Source organism: Carlito syrichta, unplaced genomic scaffold (genome assembly GCF_000164805.1).
Source record: "Carlito syrichta isolate Samal-C Ts95f unplaced genomic scaffold, Tarsius_syrichta-2.0.1 Scaffold115602, whole genome shotgun sequence".
Taxonomy (NCBI): domain Eukaryota; kingdom Metazoa; phylum Chordata; class Mammalia; order Primates; family Tarsiidae; genus Carlito; species Carlito syrichta.
Genome location: NW_007059698.1, coordinates 257516 through 270383, shown reverse-complemented (window position 1 = coordinate 270383; position 12868 = coordinate 257516). Strand labels below are relative to the sequence as shown.

The window sequence follows — 12868 nt, the reverse complement described above, 5'->3', positions numbered from 1 at the left end:
AAAAAAAAAAAAAAAAACAGCCGTTAGAATTTCTTGCTTTCTTCTGAACTCATCAAAGGGCAGCCTTGGAATATACAGGTCTGGAGTTCTGCAGCTTTTGTTAAGCTCCCAGTTAGAAAAGTAGTATTGCTGGTAAAGAGGAGATTTGTTTCAGAGCACTAGGACAGAATTATCTATAATTAGAAGAGTTGCTAGACCCCTGTAAGAACTAGTCTCAGCCAGGTGCAGTGGCTCACACTTGTAATCCCAGCACTTTGGGAGATGGAAGCGAGAGGGTTGCCTGAGCCCACAGGTTCAAGACCAGCCTGGGCAACTTGGTGAGACTTCATCTCTACAATAAATTAAAAAATTAGCTAGGCAGGGTGGCACACACCTATAGCTCCAGCTTCTTAGAAGGCTGAGGTGGAAGGATCACCTGAGCCCAGCAGGTTGGGTCTGTGGTGGTTGTGAACGTGCCGCTGTACTGCAACCTGGGCAACAGAGTGAGACTCCAACTCAAAAAAAAAAAAAAAAAAAACTAGTCTCTAAGTTCCTAAGAACAAAAGCATACTCCACTACTTGAGCTGTGTACCGGCAACATACACAGTGTTACTTCATGCCAGGAGTTTGACCATAGAGAAAGGTTTTAACAAAACCAGGGAGCATGAGGTGAGCACTTTAGGAAAAGGGCAAAACAAAATTATTTCTTGTCTTCTCCCCTTGTTCTGCACCCTATATACACCTAACTTTTAGGAATACACGGTGGTAATTCCTAAGCCAAAACATATACCAGAGGAACTACTCTGTCTTCATTTTTAAGTAATATTTCTAACTTATTTTTTAGCTACAAGGATGGCATAGTGGTTATAATTGACATCAGTAAGAAAGGAGAAGTTATTCACAGGCTTCGCGGCCATGATGATGAAATCCACTCCATAGCCTGGTGTCCCCTGCCTGGTGAAGATTGTTTATCCATAAATCAAGAGGAAAACTCAGGTAGAGATGATTTAAGGGAATGTCCAGTACTCTTTAGACCTGAAGAACGAAGTGGGTAGAATTGTATCATTTGAATTACACTTAAAACTTTAGATTTTATAGATCAGACCTATGAAAGAGATAAGTTTTGGGAACCTTTACACACTAATTTTTCTTTGATAAATACATGTTTAATGCAAATTAAAAAACAAAATTATAATCTTTCTCCTAGAAGAACCTGAAATTCCCAATGGGAAAATTATAGCACAAACTCTAGTAACAAAAGGCTGCTACTTAGCCACTGGAAGCAAAGATCAAACCATTCGAATCTGGAGCTGCTCTAGAGGCCGAGGTAAGATCGATGTTTTCTTTGTGATATAACCTGTGTTGATCCAGTAGAAACTGATGATTTTTTCTTGTGTCTTACTGTCCTGAGGGTGTGTCATCTGCCTAAAAGCAGCTCTTTACTTTTCTCTCCAAAAATCTGCTTTCCCAGTTGAACCTGGGCTAAAACTTTGCTCTGAACAGTTGACTTTAAAAGTTAGAGATGAACGTTTCTGCTACATTCCAGAGAGCAAGAACCCCTGCTTTATAGAAGAGTCGCTGCTTAGCATAGAAAGCCAGGTGTTTGTTGTAAGACCAGGAATATTAGAACATGACAAGGCCTGTATCAGAGGGATAGAAAAGCTCTCTAGAGTTAGAGCTTTTAATGCACGAATGCAGAATAAATAATATACACCCAGCCTAGAAGTGTGCTTAAATATAAAAGCTCAGTTTATTGAAATTGTGGAGGCCCTTAGTCATTTAGCTTTCACAAACTTCTCTTTGAAAAGAACTTTTGCATTTTTACATTTAAGTTTATAAATTGAGAGACACTCCAGGCAGAATGAATATTACTTTAATAGTAAAAATCTCCCCTTTCTCTTTAGAGTGAGCTTTTCTTCTTTCTCCACTTTATTTAGTAGTGTTAAATACATTCATAATGCCATGCAACTATCACCACCATCCATCTCCAGAGCTCTTATGGTGTAAAACTGAAACTTCATACCCATTAAACAATAGCTCTCTATTTGCCTGCCCTCCGGACCCTGACAGCCATCATTCTACTTTCTGTCTCTCATTTTGACTACTCTTGAGAACCTCATCTAAGTGAAACCATGCAGTATATGCCTTGTGCTTAGATTATTTCACTTACTATGATGTCTTCAAGGTTTATCAGTATTGTAGCATATGCCAGATTTCCTTCCTTTCTAAGGCTGAATAATATATCACTGTGTGTTTGGGCCACAGTACGCTTATCCACTCATCCATTGATGGGCGCTTGGGTTGCTTCCATGTTTTGCCTACTGTGAATAATATAGCTGTCTTTCCAACTTTGGAATTGTGTTACTACTTTTGCGTATACAACTCAACTGTGTTACCACCTGGGTTCTCAGTTCTAGTTGGGAATTCATTTTGCCAGATAAAAAATATTTTAATGTGTTTAGGTGGCCAAGACAGCCTATGAAATCTTGTTGACCTAAATGTAGCTAGATTAGTATTAATCACTATTTATAATGATGTTTCTATGGGAGGATGTGATCTGAATTCTAAGTATCCAAACAAATATGTAAACCACAGTGTGTTGTGAACTGCTGATGACTTCATGCATGTAGTTTCACTGTCTTGAGTGCCCATTGATCTTCTTTCAATCTGCAGGAGTGATGATTTTAAAATTGCCCTTTCTGAAGAGAAGAGGAGTGGGTATAGACCCCACTGTTAAAGAGCGCCTTTGGTTGACACTTCATTGGCCTAGTAATCAGGCAACCCAGCTGGTATCCAGCTCTTTTGGGTAAGTCTTTTTTGATCATACTTTCTCTGCTGTTTTGTTTTCCATTTGGCCTCAGAGATTCCTAGGCTTCTCATAGACATGAAAGATGGAGAAAGGAATGGCTGAGGCTTGTATTATGATGGGCCATTTGAAATGGAAGAATAATGCAACTGAATAAGTATAGTCTGGAGGTTAAGAGGGTGAACTCTAAAGTCAGGCAGAACTAAATTTCAGAGTCAGTTTGTTACTTACCTGCTTTGTGTACATGAACAAGACCCGTTTCTGATTTCATTTGATATGTAGAAAGAGGAGCTAGGTATATTATTTATTATCTGTTAGGGAGGTTATAGCTGTTCAGCGAACACAATTTATTGACCAATTGTTGGAACTGAAATGAATTTAGCAGACAATTTCCCTCCTTTTAAATTCAATCATACAGCACATAGAAATCCCCCAAAATGTTAGCTGTGGCTTCACTCCCTGTTCTACCCCAAAAAAGAGATATGTCTTAAAGCTTTGGGGGCATTTGATAATTAAAACGGTAACAGAAATCTGTTTAAAAGGCCCAGTACATTCGCATGATTCAAAAAGAATGAAAGTATATAATTATCTTTCCCATCTCTGTCTTCCCAGGTGTGCTTTCCCAGAGATACTTTGTGCATATTTTAAAGTATTCTTCTCTCATGAAGGAACAATTAACAGAAATTGTTTTGTAACTGTGAGCTCAGATTCTCTAACTCAATCACTTGTTTGCAGATTGCTTGTGAAAGAACCAATGCTTATGTTTTTTCCTTCACAGAGGCGAACTTCTACTGTGGGACCTCACCCAGTCTTGGAGACGGAAATACACTCTCTTCAGCGCTTCATCAGAAGGGCAGAATCATTCAAGAATTGTGTTTAATTTATGTCCTTTGCAAACTGAGGATGACAAACAGTTGCTACTTTCCACATCAATGGATAGAGATGTGAGAACTTTTTATTTGCATTCAGTATTACAGAGCAGTGATTTACAACTTGGGTGGGATGAGAGAGCTTTTTCAAACCACCATCAGTCTTCACACCCTACCCTGGCTCCAATTTCAAAGTGACTATTGCTGATCAGCACTAAATGTATCAACAGTACAAAGGAAGGGGAAATGATAAGAACCACGAAGATGCTGTTTTGTTAAAGCAAACATAATAAACAAGAGTAGGTGTGTTCAGGGAAGGACGTGTGAGGTCCTCATGCTGCGATTTATCCTCATCTGCAGTTTAGATAGCAGTCATCTGCACTTGATGAAATCCTCCCGAGAGAGAATGGGCTTTACTTAGCAACCTGCAGCCTTCCTGTTTTGCAATTAAGCTACGCTTATTTGATAGACTTTGTTTTCTCCCAAGCCCCTCTGTTAAAAAAGTGCTGATTAAAACTTGTCACTCCTTCCCTGGGTATGATAAGATGATTGCTTTTTGAGATGGCAGTTTTTCGATTTTTCTACTGTGCTGAGGCCATCTTCATCCTTAGAGTTTGCCAAATGAAGTTTACCAGTGCTGTAATAGGGAGAAAGACCACTGAACTCTGGAAGACAGGAGGTATGGGTTCTGATTTATTAATTGTGTGACCCTGAAATCACATGACATCTCTGGGAACAATATTCTAAACTCCTTTTGAAATACATAATTTATTGCTGATTTTTTTTGTAAGGGGTGTTTTATTTCAGTTTCTACTAGAAGACTTATGTATTATCCTTATCCACTCTTTGAGCCTATCTCATTCGAAATATTGGATTATTTTTCCTGTTTTTCTCCCCTTTTTTTATATTTAAGCCATGACTCTTAATCTTTTCAGGTAAAGTGCTGGGACGTGGCCACCCTGGAGTGCTGCTGGACCCTGCCTTCCCTTGGTGGATTTGCCTACAGCTTGGCTTTTTCTCCCGTGGACACAGGCTGTTTGGCCATAGGCGTTGGGGATGGCATGATCCGTGTATGGAACACACTCTCCATAAAGAACAATTATGATGTGAAAAATTTCTGGCAGGGTGTCAAGTCCAAGGTTACAGCGGTAAGGATGTTTTCTTTGAGCTTGTTTTGAACTTTTGCTCAAATAAATAATTCTGTTTTAGAAAATACCTATTCATTTAAATGAACTCTATTGGGACTTAAAGATGTTTTCAATGATATTTGAAACTAGGAAAGCAGAAGGACAGTCAAACCAAACCCATTTTCCCCCAAATTTAGAGTGGATGTTTATTATGGTTTTGTTTACCTCACTGTATTTTCTAATAGTAAGAAATTAGAAATAACCTGATTGTATATTCATAAAAGATATATTAAGTTAGCCGGGCTCGGTGGCTCAGCCTGTAATCCCCCGCCTTTGGGAGGCTGAGGTGAGTGAATTGCCTGAGCCCACGGGTCCAAGACCCACCTGGGCAGGCGAGACCTCAGCTCTACAATAAATCAAAAAATTAGCCGGGCGTGGTAACGCGCGCCTGTAGTTCCAGCTACTTGAAGGCTGAGGCGGAAGGATCGCCGGAGCCCAGCAGGTGGAGCTGCGGTGGCCGGGAGCGGCCACTGCACTCCAGTCTGGGTGACAGAGTGAGACTCCAACTCACCAAAAAAGATATATTAAGTTATGTAATCACATGGAATGGCTCAAACTGTTAAAAATGACGATGTATATGCATCTTTGATGTGGAAAGATATTATAAATGATTCATGAAAAATGTAAATTATAAAGCATGGAATGCAGGTTATAAAACTGTGTATAATCTTTTGTTTGCTTTTCTCTAGAGTGATACCTCTACTGTGGCTTTTAACCTAAAAGCAATATATTTTTATGGTTAAAAGAAAGCCAAAAATACTGAAGTATAGAAAGCAAACATTCTTTCCCTACCCTCCAGTCCTCTACTTCTATAGCCCAGGAAACACCCTGTTGACAGCGTGCGATACGTCTTTCCAAATTTTGTTAATTACTGGAGTCATGTTTTCTAAATTGTTCTGAAATCTTTTACTCAAAATCTAGAGTATATCATGTACATCATTTAAATGTTTGAATTTGTTGTTTTGGTTTTTTTTTTTAATTGTGTGTATCTGAGTTTATTCATGAAAATATTTGGAAAGAGAGATACAAAATTGGCAGTCGGTTCTTTCAGATGGTGAGATTACAAGTGACTTTAACTTTGCTTTTAATACTACTTTGTTACTTAATGAAAGCTAGAAGAAATCAAGAGCAAGAAAGTGTTCCATTTGAACACGTAAAAGATAATGTAAAGATTCCTTTAATGATATGTGCGTTCTCTTACATATTCTCCCTTGGGAACTCTTTTTCTGTAGCTGTGCTGGCACCCAGCCAAGGAAGGTTGCTTAGCTTTTGGAACTGATGATGGAAAAGTGGGCCTGTATGACACCTACTCCAACAAGTAAGAAAGAGGTGCCTTTCGCTGAGTTCCCTGGCCAAAATCTGTGATGGTTTTCATTCTGAGTTCACAAACCTGGATGTACATCAGAAGTACTTAGGAAGCCTTTTAAATGTAAGACTGTGGCTCTGAGACTGAAGTTGAAAACTCACAGTTTTACACTTTAAAAGTATTTTCAGATGGTAGTGATTCCGCCCATTTGATCTTTTGGGAACCCCTGAAATAAACTCTGCTTTTGTTTTTACAGACGTTTTCAGATATACGTGAAAGTGGAAAGGCTAGTACAAAGAACATCTGTCTATCTACTTTCTGTTTAGATTTACCAGTTGTTAACATTTTGCCATTCTTGTTTTATCTGTGTATATGTTTCCCTTTGCAAGTGTTTTACCTGACACATATGAAACAAAGTTGCGTATCTCATGACACTTCTCCCTTGTAATTCTAAGAGTAAAGGCATTCTCCTGTATAACCATAGTAACCTAATCACACTTAAGAAAATTAACAGTAATACTGTAGTATGGTCTCATACAAATTTCCTTATTTTAGCCAAAAATGTTTTTTTCAGTTTAGAGTTCATACATTGCATTTCATTATAGTCTTTATCATTTTGTTATATCTACTATAATGTCCCACTTTCCTTTCAGTAACATAGCCTTTTCAGTTTGAAGTTTCTAGATAAGTTGTTTAGTAGACTATTCCATGTTTTGGACTCATCAAACACAGTGGAGTCATGGCAGAGACCACATGGCTCACAAAGCCTGAAATATTTACAGAAAAGATTTGCCCACTTCTATCTTAGATCATTCATTTCTTTTTTTTTTTTTTTTTTTTGAGTTGGAGTCTCACTTATCACTATTCCCCATATTATCTGAAAACTGGGAGTTATGTCTAGAGCTACACTGTCCATTACAGTCATCATTACCCATGAGCACATGAACAGTGGCAAGTCCAAAGTGTTGTGTATAAGTGGAAAATACACACCAGAGTTCCAAGTCTTAGTATTTAAAAAATAATTTAGGGTTGGGTGCAGTGGCTCACACCTCTAATCCCAGCCCTTAGGGAGTCCGAGGAGATGTCTTGAGCCCAGGAGTTCAAGCACAACCTAGGCAACATAGCAAGACTTGGTCTGTACAAAAAATTAGCCAAAATGGTGGCATATGCTTGTAGTCCCAGCTATTCAGGAGGCTGAGGCAGGAGGATCGGTTGAGCAGATTGAAGCTGCAGTGAGTCATGAGCATGCCACTGCACTCCAGCCTGGGTGACAGAGTGAGACCTCCAACTTTAAAAAAAAAAAAAAGAAAAGCCCGGGTGAGGTGGCGCATACCTATAATCCCAGCACTTTGGGAGACCGAGGCGAGTGGATTGCCTGAGCCCGGGGGTTCAAGACCAGCCTGGACAACTTGGTGAGACCTTGTCTCTACAATAAATCACAGAAAACTAGCCGAGCTTGGTGGTACATGCCTGTAGTTCCAACTACTTGGAAGGCTCTGAGTAAGAAGGATCACCTGAGCCCAGCAGGTCGAGGCTATAGTAGGCTTGAGCATGCCACTACACTCCAGCCTGGGTGAGACTCCAACTCAAAAAAATTTTTTTAATTAATTAACAATTATTTTAGTTTGTTTACATTTTAAATAATATCTTAAGTGGTTGAGGAGAAAAATCAAAAGACTTTTATGACACGAAGATTAATAAAGTTCAGATTTCATTGTCCATTAATAAAGTTTTATTGAAATAAGCCAGGTGCAGTGGCTCACATCTGTAATACCAGCACTTTGGGAGGCTGAGGTGAGAGGATTGCCTGAGCCCTGGGCTTTAAGATCAGCAAGAGCAACATGGCGAGACCTTGTCTTTACAATAAATCAAAAAAAATTGTTGGATGTGGTGGCACATGCTTACAGTTCCAGCTACTTGGAAGGGTGAGGTAGAAAAATTGCCTGAGGCTCAGCAGGTTGAAGCTGTGATGGCTATGAACATGCCACTGTTCTCCAGCCTGGGTGACAGAGTGAGATGCTGACTCAAGAAAAAAAGTTTTTATTGGAACACAGCCACACTAGTTTTTTACGTTCTGTCTATGGCTGCATTCATACTCCCAAACACAGTGGAGTCATGGCAGAGACCACATGGCTCACAGAGCCTGAAATATTTACAGAAAAGGTTTGCCCACTTCTATCTGAGATCATTCGTTTCTTTTTTTTTTTTGAGTTGGAGTCTCACTCTGTCACCCAGGCTGGAGTGCAGTGGCCGCTCCCGGCCACCGCAGCCTCGCCTGCTAGGCTCCGGCGATCCTTCCGCCTCAGCCTTCCAAGTAGCCGGAATTACAGGCATGCGCTACCACGCCCGGCAGATTTTTTGATTTATTGTAGAGATGAGGTCTCGCTGCCCAGGCAGGTCTCGAACCCGCAGGCTTAAGCAGTCCACTCACCTCAGCCTCCCAAAGGTGCAGGATTACAGGCTGAGCCACCAAGCCCGGCAGATCATTCATTTCTTAATGAGAATCACTTATTACATTGTAGAGCTCTCCCCTCTTTAGATACAGTTCAAGTACTCGTGTGTAACTCATTTAATTCTCAAAATATTATTTCAAATATTTATATACAACTTTGAAGACCTATTTAAAATACATAAATAGCTGTATATTGTCATGAGTGCTAATTCTGTTAAAATGTCCTGGTTATTATAAGCTGAATGTTCAGACTTAACAGTACAAAAGCCATGATGGGGAGGGGTGGATATTGGTATCGAGATTTGTTGGGCATTCAACCAGAAAGAACTGTTTATTTCTTTTCTTTCTTCTTTCTTTCTCTCTCTCTCTCTCTCTCTCTCTCTCTCTCTCTCTCTCTCTCTCTCTCTCTCTTTTTTTTATTGGAGTCTCGCTCTGTAGCCCGGGCTGGAGTGCAGTGGCACAATCATAGCTCACCACAGTGCTCACCTCCTGGGCTCAGGCAATCCTTCCACCTCATCCTCTTGAATAGCTGGAACTACAGGCACACACCACCACAACCAGCTAAGTTTTTTACTTTTTTGTAGAGACGAGGTCTCGCTATATTGCCCAGGCTGTTCTTGAGCTCCTGAGATTAAGCAGTCCTCTCACCTTGGATTCCCAAAGTTGTGGGATTGCAGGTGTGAGCCAATATGCTCAGGCAGAACTGCTTATTTCTTTTAGCCAAAGAAATTTTGGTTCATTTACTAGAATGATCACTATAAATTTGTCAGATAATGGAAGTAAATAAGTCATTCATAGGTTATGGAATTCTAAAATCATATAGTGATTATAATTTATATTAAAAGTTGTAACAAAGCTGCCCTTTTTTTCCTACAAAGCCAAGCATTCTTTACTGACATTACCACAATAACCTTAGAAAACAAGACTTCTTTAAAAGACAGTGAGTAGCAAAAAATCTGTCTACTCTAAAATCTTGTCTCAGTTTAAGGAAGTGATGTCAATGGCGCAAAAGAAATCTAAAATGACTTCTAACTTTTTACTTGACTATAAGGTGAATTCATTTGGATGATGATAATAAACGTTCTGGCAGGATGGGTGAGAGTAGCTTTTTTTTTCTGACTGAAGCATGTCTGGTATTAATCATTTTGGTCATCGCTATTATATGGTTTGTTATTTAACTGCTTACTTTTTTTTTTTTTGAGTCGGAGTCTCACTCTGTCATCCAGAGTAGAGTGCAGTGACTGCTCCTGGCCACCATAGCCTCGACCTGCTGGGCTCCGGCGATCCTTCCGCCTCAGCCTTCCAAGTAGCTGGAATTACAGGCACGCGCTACCACACCTGGCTGATTTTTGATTTATTGTAGAGATGAGGTCTCGCCAAGTTGCCCAGGCGGGTCTCGAACCCGCGGGCTCAGGCAATCCACTCACCTCAGCCTCCCAAAGCGTGGGATTACAGGCTGAGCTACCGAGCCCGGCTTGCTTGCTTTTTTATAGTCAACTATTTTGGTAAAGGATACTGTTAGATTATTTTTCTCCAATATCAGCAACTAAGTTTATAATAAGGACCTATTAGAAAAAAATGACTTGTTTTTCAGTATGCCTCTTTGTTTAACTCTTTCTGTTTGTTCTCTCTGCCCTTCCAAAAGGCCTCCACAGATTTCTAGCACATATCATAAGAAGACTGTATACACTTTAACCTGGGGACCACCACTACCCCCCATGTCATTTGGTAAGTGTCTGGGCCATTCTAAACAAATAGAGAGTATTCTCTTTCAGTTTAATCCTAGATACTGAAGATGGAAATAATCATAAATGTTCTAGTGCAGTGACTATTGATATGAACTGCTGTGTTTCCAGGAGTTCACAAGGACAGTGGTGGCAGGTGACACATCAGAATTGCTGGGAGAAACCATTTACCTGTAATAAGCTTCCTAAACTCTTAACTAAGGCATTGTTTCTTTTCTTTAAACTGAAATGTTTCATGGTACATATAGTTGTCTTGCGCTGTTCTGAAACCTAGTCTACTATTCTTCACTAAAACCTACATAGTTTTATCAGAATTAGAATGTTATTTCAGTATATTAATGAAATAATGATCATCCGTATTCACTCACAGTTAAAACAAACTTAGAATTTCTGAAATGGCCAGGCATGGTGGCTTACACCTGTAATCCCAGCACTTTGGGAGACCAAGGCGAGAGGATTGCTTGAGCCCAGGAGTTTCATGACCAACCCAGGCAACATAGCAAGACTTTGTCTCTACTAAAAATATATATATATTTTTTGAGTTGGAATTTCACTTTGTCACCCAGGCTGGAGTGCTGTGGCATACTCACAGCCACCCCAGTATTGACCTGCTGGGCTCTGGCGATCCTTCCATCTTAACCTTCCAAGTAGCTTGAACTGCAAGCCTGTGCTACCATGACTTGCTATTTTTTTTTTTATTTTTATTATAGAGACGAGATCTTGCCAAGTTGCCCGGTCTGGTCTTGAACCCGCAGGCTCAAACAATCCACTCGCCTCGGCCTCCCAAAGTGCTGAGATTATAGGCTGAGCCACTGAGCCCGGCCCTAAAAATTTTTTTAAAGCTCAGTGAGGTACGGTTGTTCACAACTGTAGTCCCAGCTACTCAGGAGGTTGAGGCAGAAGAGTGGCTTGAGCCCAGAAGAGTTCAAGGCTGCAGTGAGCCCTGATGGTGCTATTGCACTCCAGTCTAAGCGACAGTGAAACCCTGACTCAAAAGAAAAAATGTCTCTGATGAACTTTACTTAACCATCTATTATGAAGCATCTGTAAATTCCTGTAGGAATTGCATTACATAGAGAGAAGAAGTAGTATAAATTACCAGAACCCAAGCAGCATTGGAATTTATAGTTCACTCAACAAATGTTTATCGGATCCTTGATTTGTGATCTAGCAGCAGTGAAAGTCAGAAACCCTCTGGAACCACTGTTTGCTTCTTAAAAGTTGGCAAAAGGATTGCTATAATACTAAGGAAATCCCAGCCTTGAGTACAGCTCCTTGTAGTTAGTCAGGAGGTCCTGCAGCTCCACATATTTAAATGCTCAAAGATAGAAAACCCATTTCTGAAAAAAAAATAAACTTTCAGGAGTTTTGCTTTGAGAACATGTATGTTATTTTCTGATCTCAGCCTTGGGCAAAACACTTGCAGCTGCATTTGGGCACTATATCATAAAGCTCTTTTTACCACAGCAATGGTAAACATAATACCAGAAGAATGTTTAAAGCAAATATGTTGTATCATATATATTAACATAAGAGAATTACAGTGATCTACTTTTTTTACTTTTCCCAACACCTGTGTTCAGATAGAAAAATAATGACTTTACTCTGATGTATTTGACTGTTTCAAATATGTGATTCTTTTAAAAGTGACTTAGAGGCCAGGCTCTGCGGCTCAGCCTGTCATCCCAACACTTTGGGAGGCGGAGGTGAGTGGATTACCTGAGCCTGCAGGTTCGAGACCAGTCTGGGCAACTTAGCGAGACCTCGTCTCTACAATAAATCAAAAAATTAGCCAGGTGTGGTAGCACGTACCTGTAGTTCTAGCTACTAGGAAGACTGAGGCCAAAGGATTGCCAGAGCCCAGCAGGTCAACACTGGGCTGGCCGTGAGTGTACCGTTGCACTGCAGCCTGGGCTTACAGAGTAAGACTCCAACTCAAAAAAAAAGGAACTTAAGAGTATGATGTGGTCATGCCATAGCAACAAATAATTAAGCTGATGAAGTACAAACCTATGCTTTTTTTTCTTATATAGGAGGAGAAGGAGACAGACCTTCCCTTACTTTATACAGCTGTGGAGGCGAAGGCATTGTCTTTCAGCATAACCCCTGGAAGCTTAGTGGAGAAGCCTTTGACATCAACAAACTCATCCGAGACACCAACTCAATCAAAGTGAGTTCTTGTGGGTCCTAAAGTCTTTTCTTGCTCTTTCTACATCACAGGTTCCCATGGGTCCCCCATCTTGCATAATAAATGCCATTACTAGAGAGAGCTATCATGCTAGGTCAGATTTCTTAGAAGTTTTATAAGATATTCTTGTAATAAGACTGTGAGTGAATTGGTGGGTTATAACATTTATAACCCACAAACAAAGCGAAACAAAGAACTACCCCCCCAAAAAATGTCATTGTGATTTCTTATAAACTTTCAGATCTTGTATACAAAGCATCCTTTTCAGACCAACCATTTATTTTTTTTTATTTTTTTATTTTTTATTTTTTGAGTTGGAGTCTCACTCTGTCGCCC

The 12868-nt window shown here is 40.0% G+C and overlaps 1 protein-coding gene across 2 annotated transcripts in view; it reads left to right on the top strand.

Annotated features, from left to right (window-relative positions):
• Window positions 1-12868, top strand: part of GEMIN5 (gem nuclear organelle associated protein 5) — a 51702-nt gene that overhangs the window by 5702 nt on the left and 33132 nt on the right. Inside the window, exons 4-11 of one of the 2 annotated variants that reach the window (XM_008072747.2) lie at window positions 824-975; window positions 1190-1306; window positions 2653-2785; window positions 3564-3729; window positions 4590-4802; window positions 6074-6159; window positions 10245-10327; window positions 12378-12514. In XM_008072747.2, the coding sequence (XP_008070938.1) occupies window positions 824-975; window positions 1190-1306; window positions 2653-2785; window positions 3564-3729; window positions 4590-4802; window positions 6074-6159; window positions 10245-10327; window positions 12378-12514 (1087 nt within the window). Of the gene's footprint in view, window positions 1-823; window positions 976-1186; window positions 1307-2652; window positions 2786-3563; window positions 3730-4589; window positions 4803-6073; window positions 6160-10244; window positions 10328-12377; window positions 12515-12868 lie in introns of both variants that reach the window. The other variant, XM_008072739.2, reaches the window with a different exon arrangement.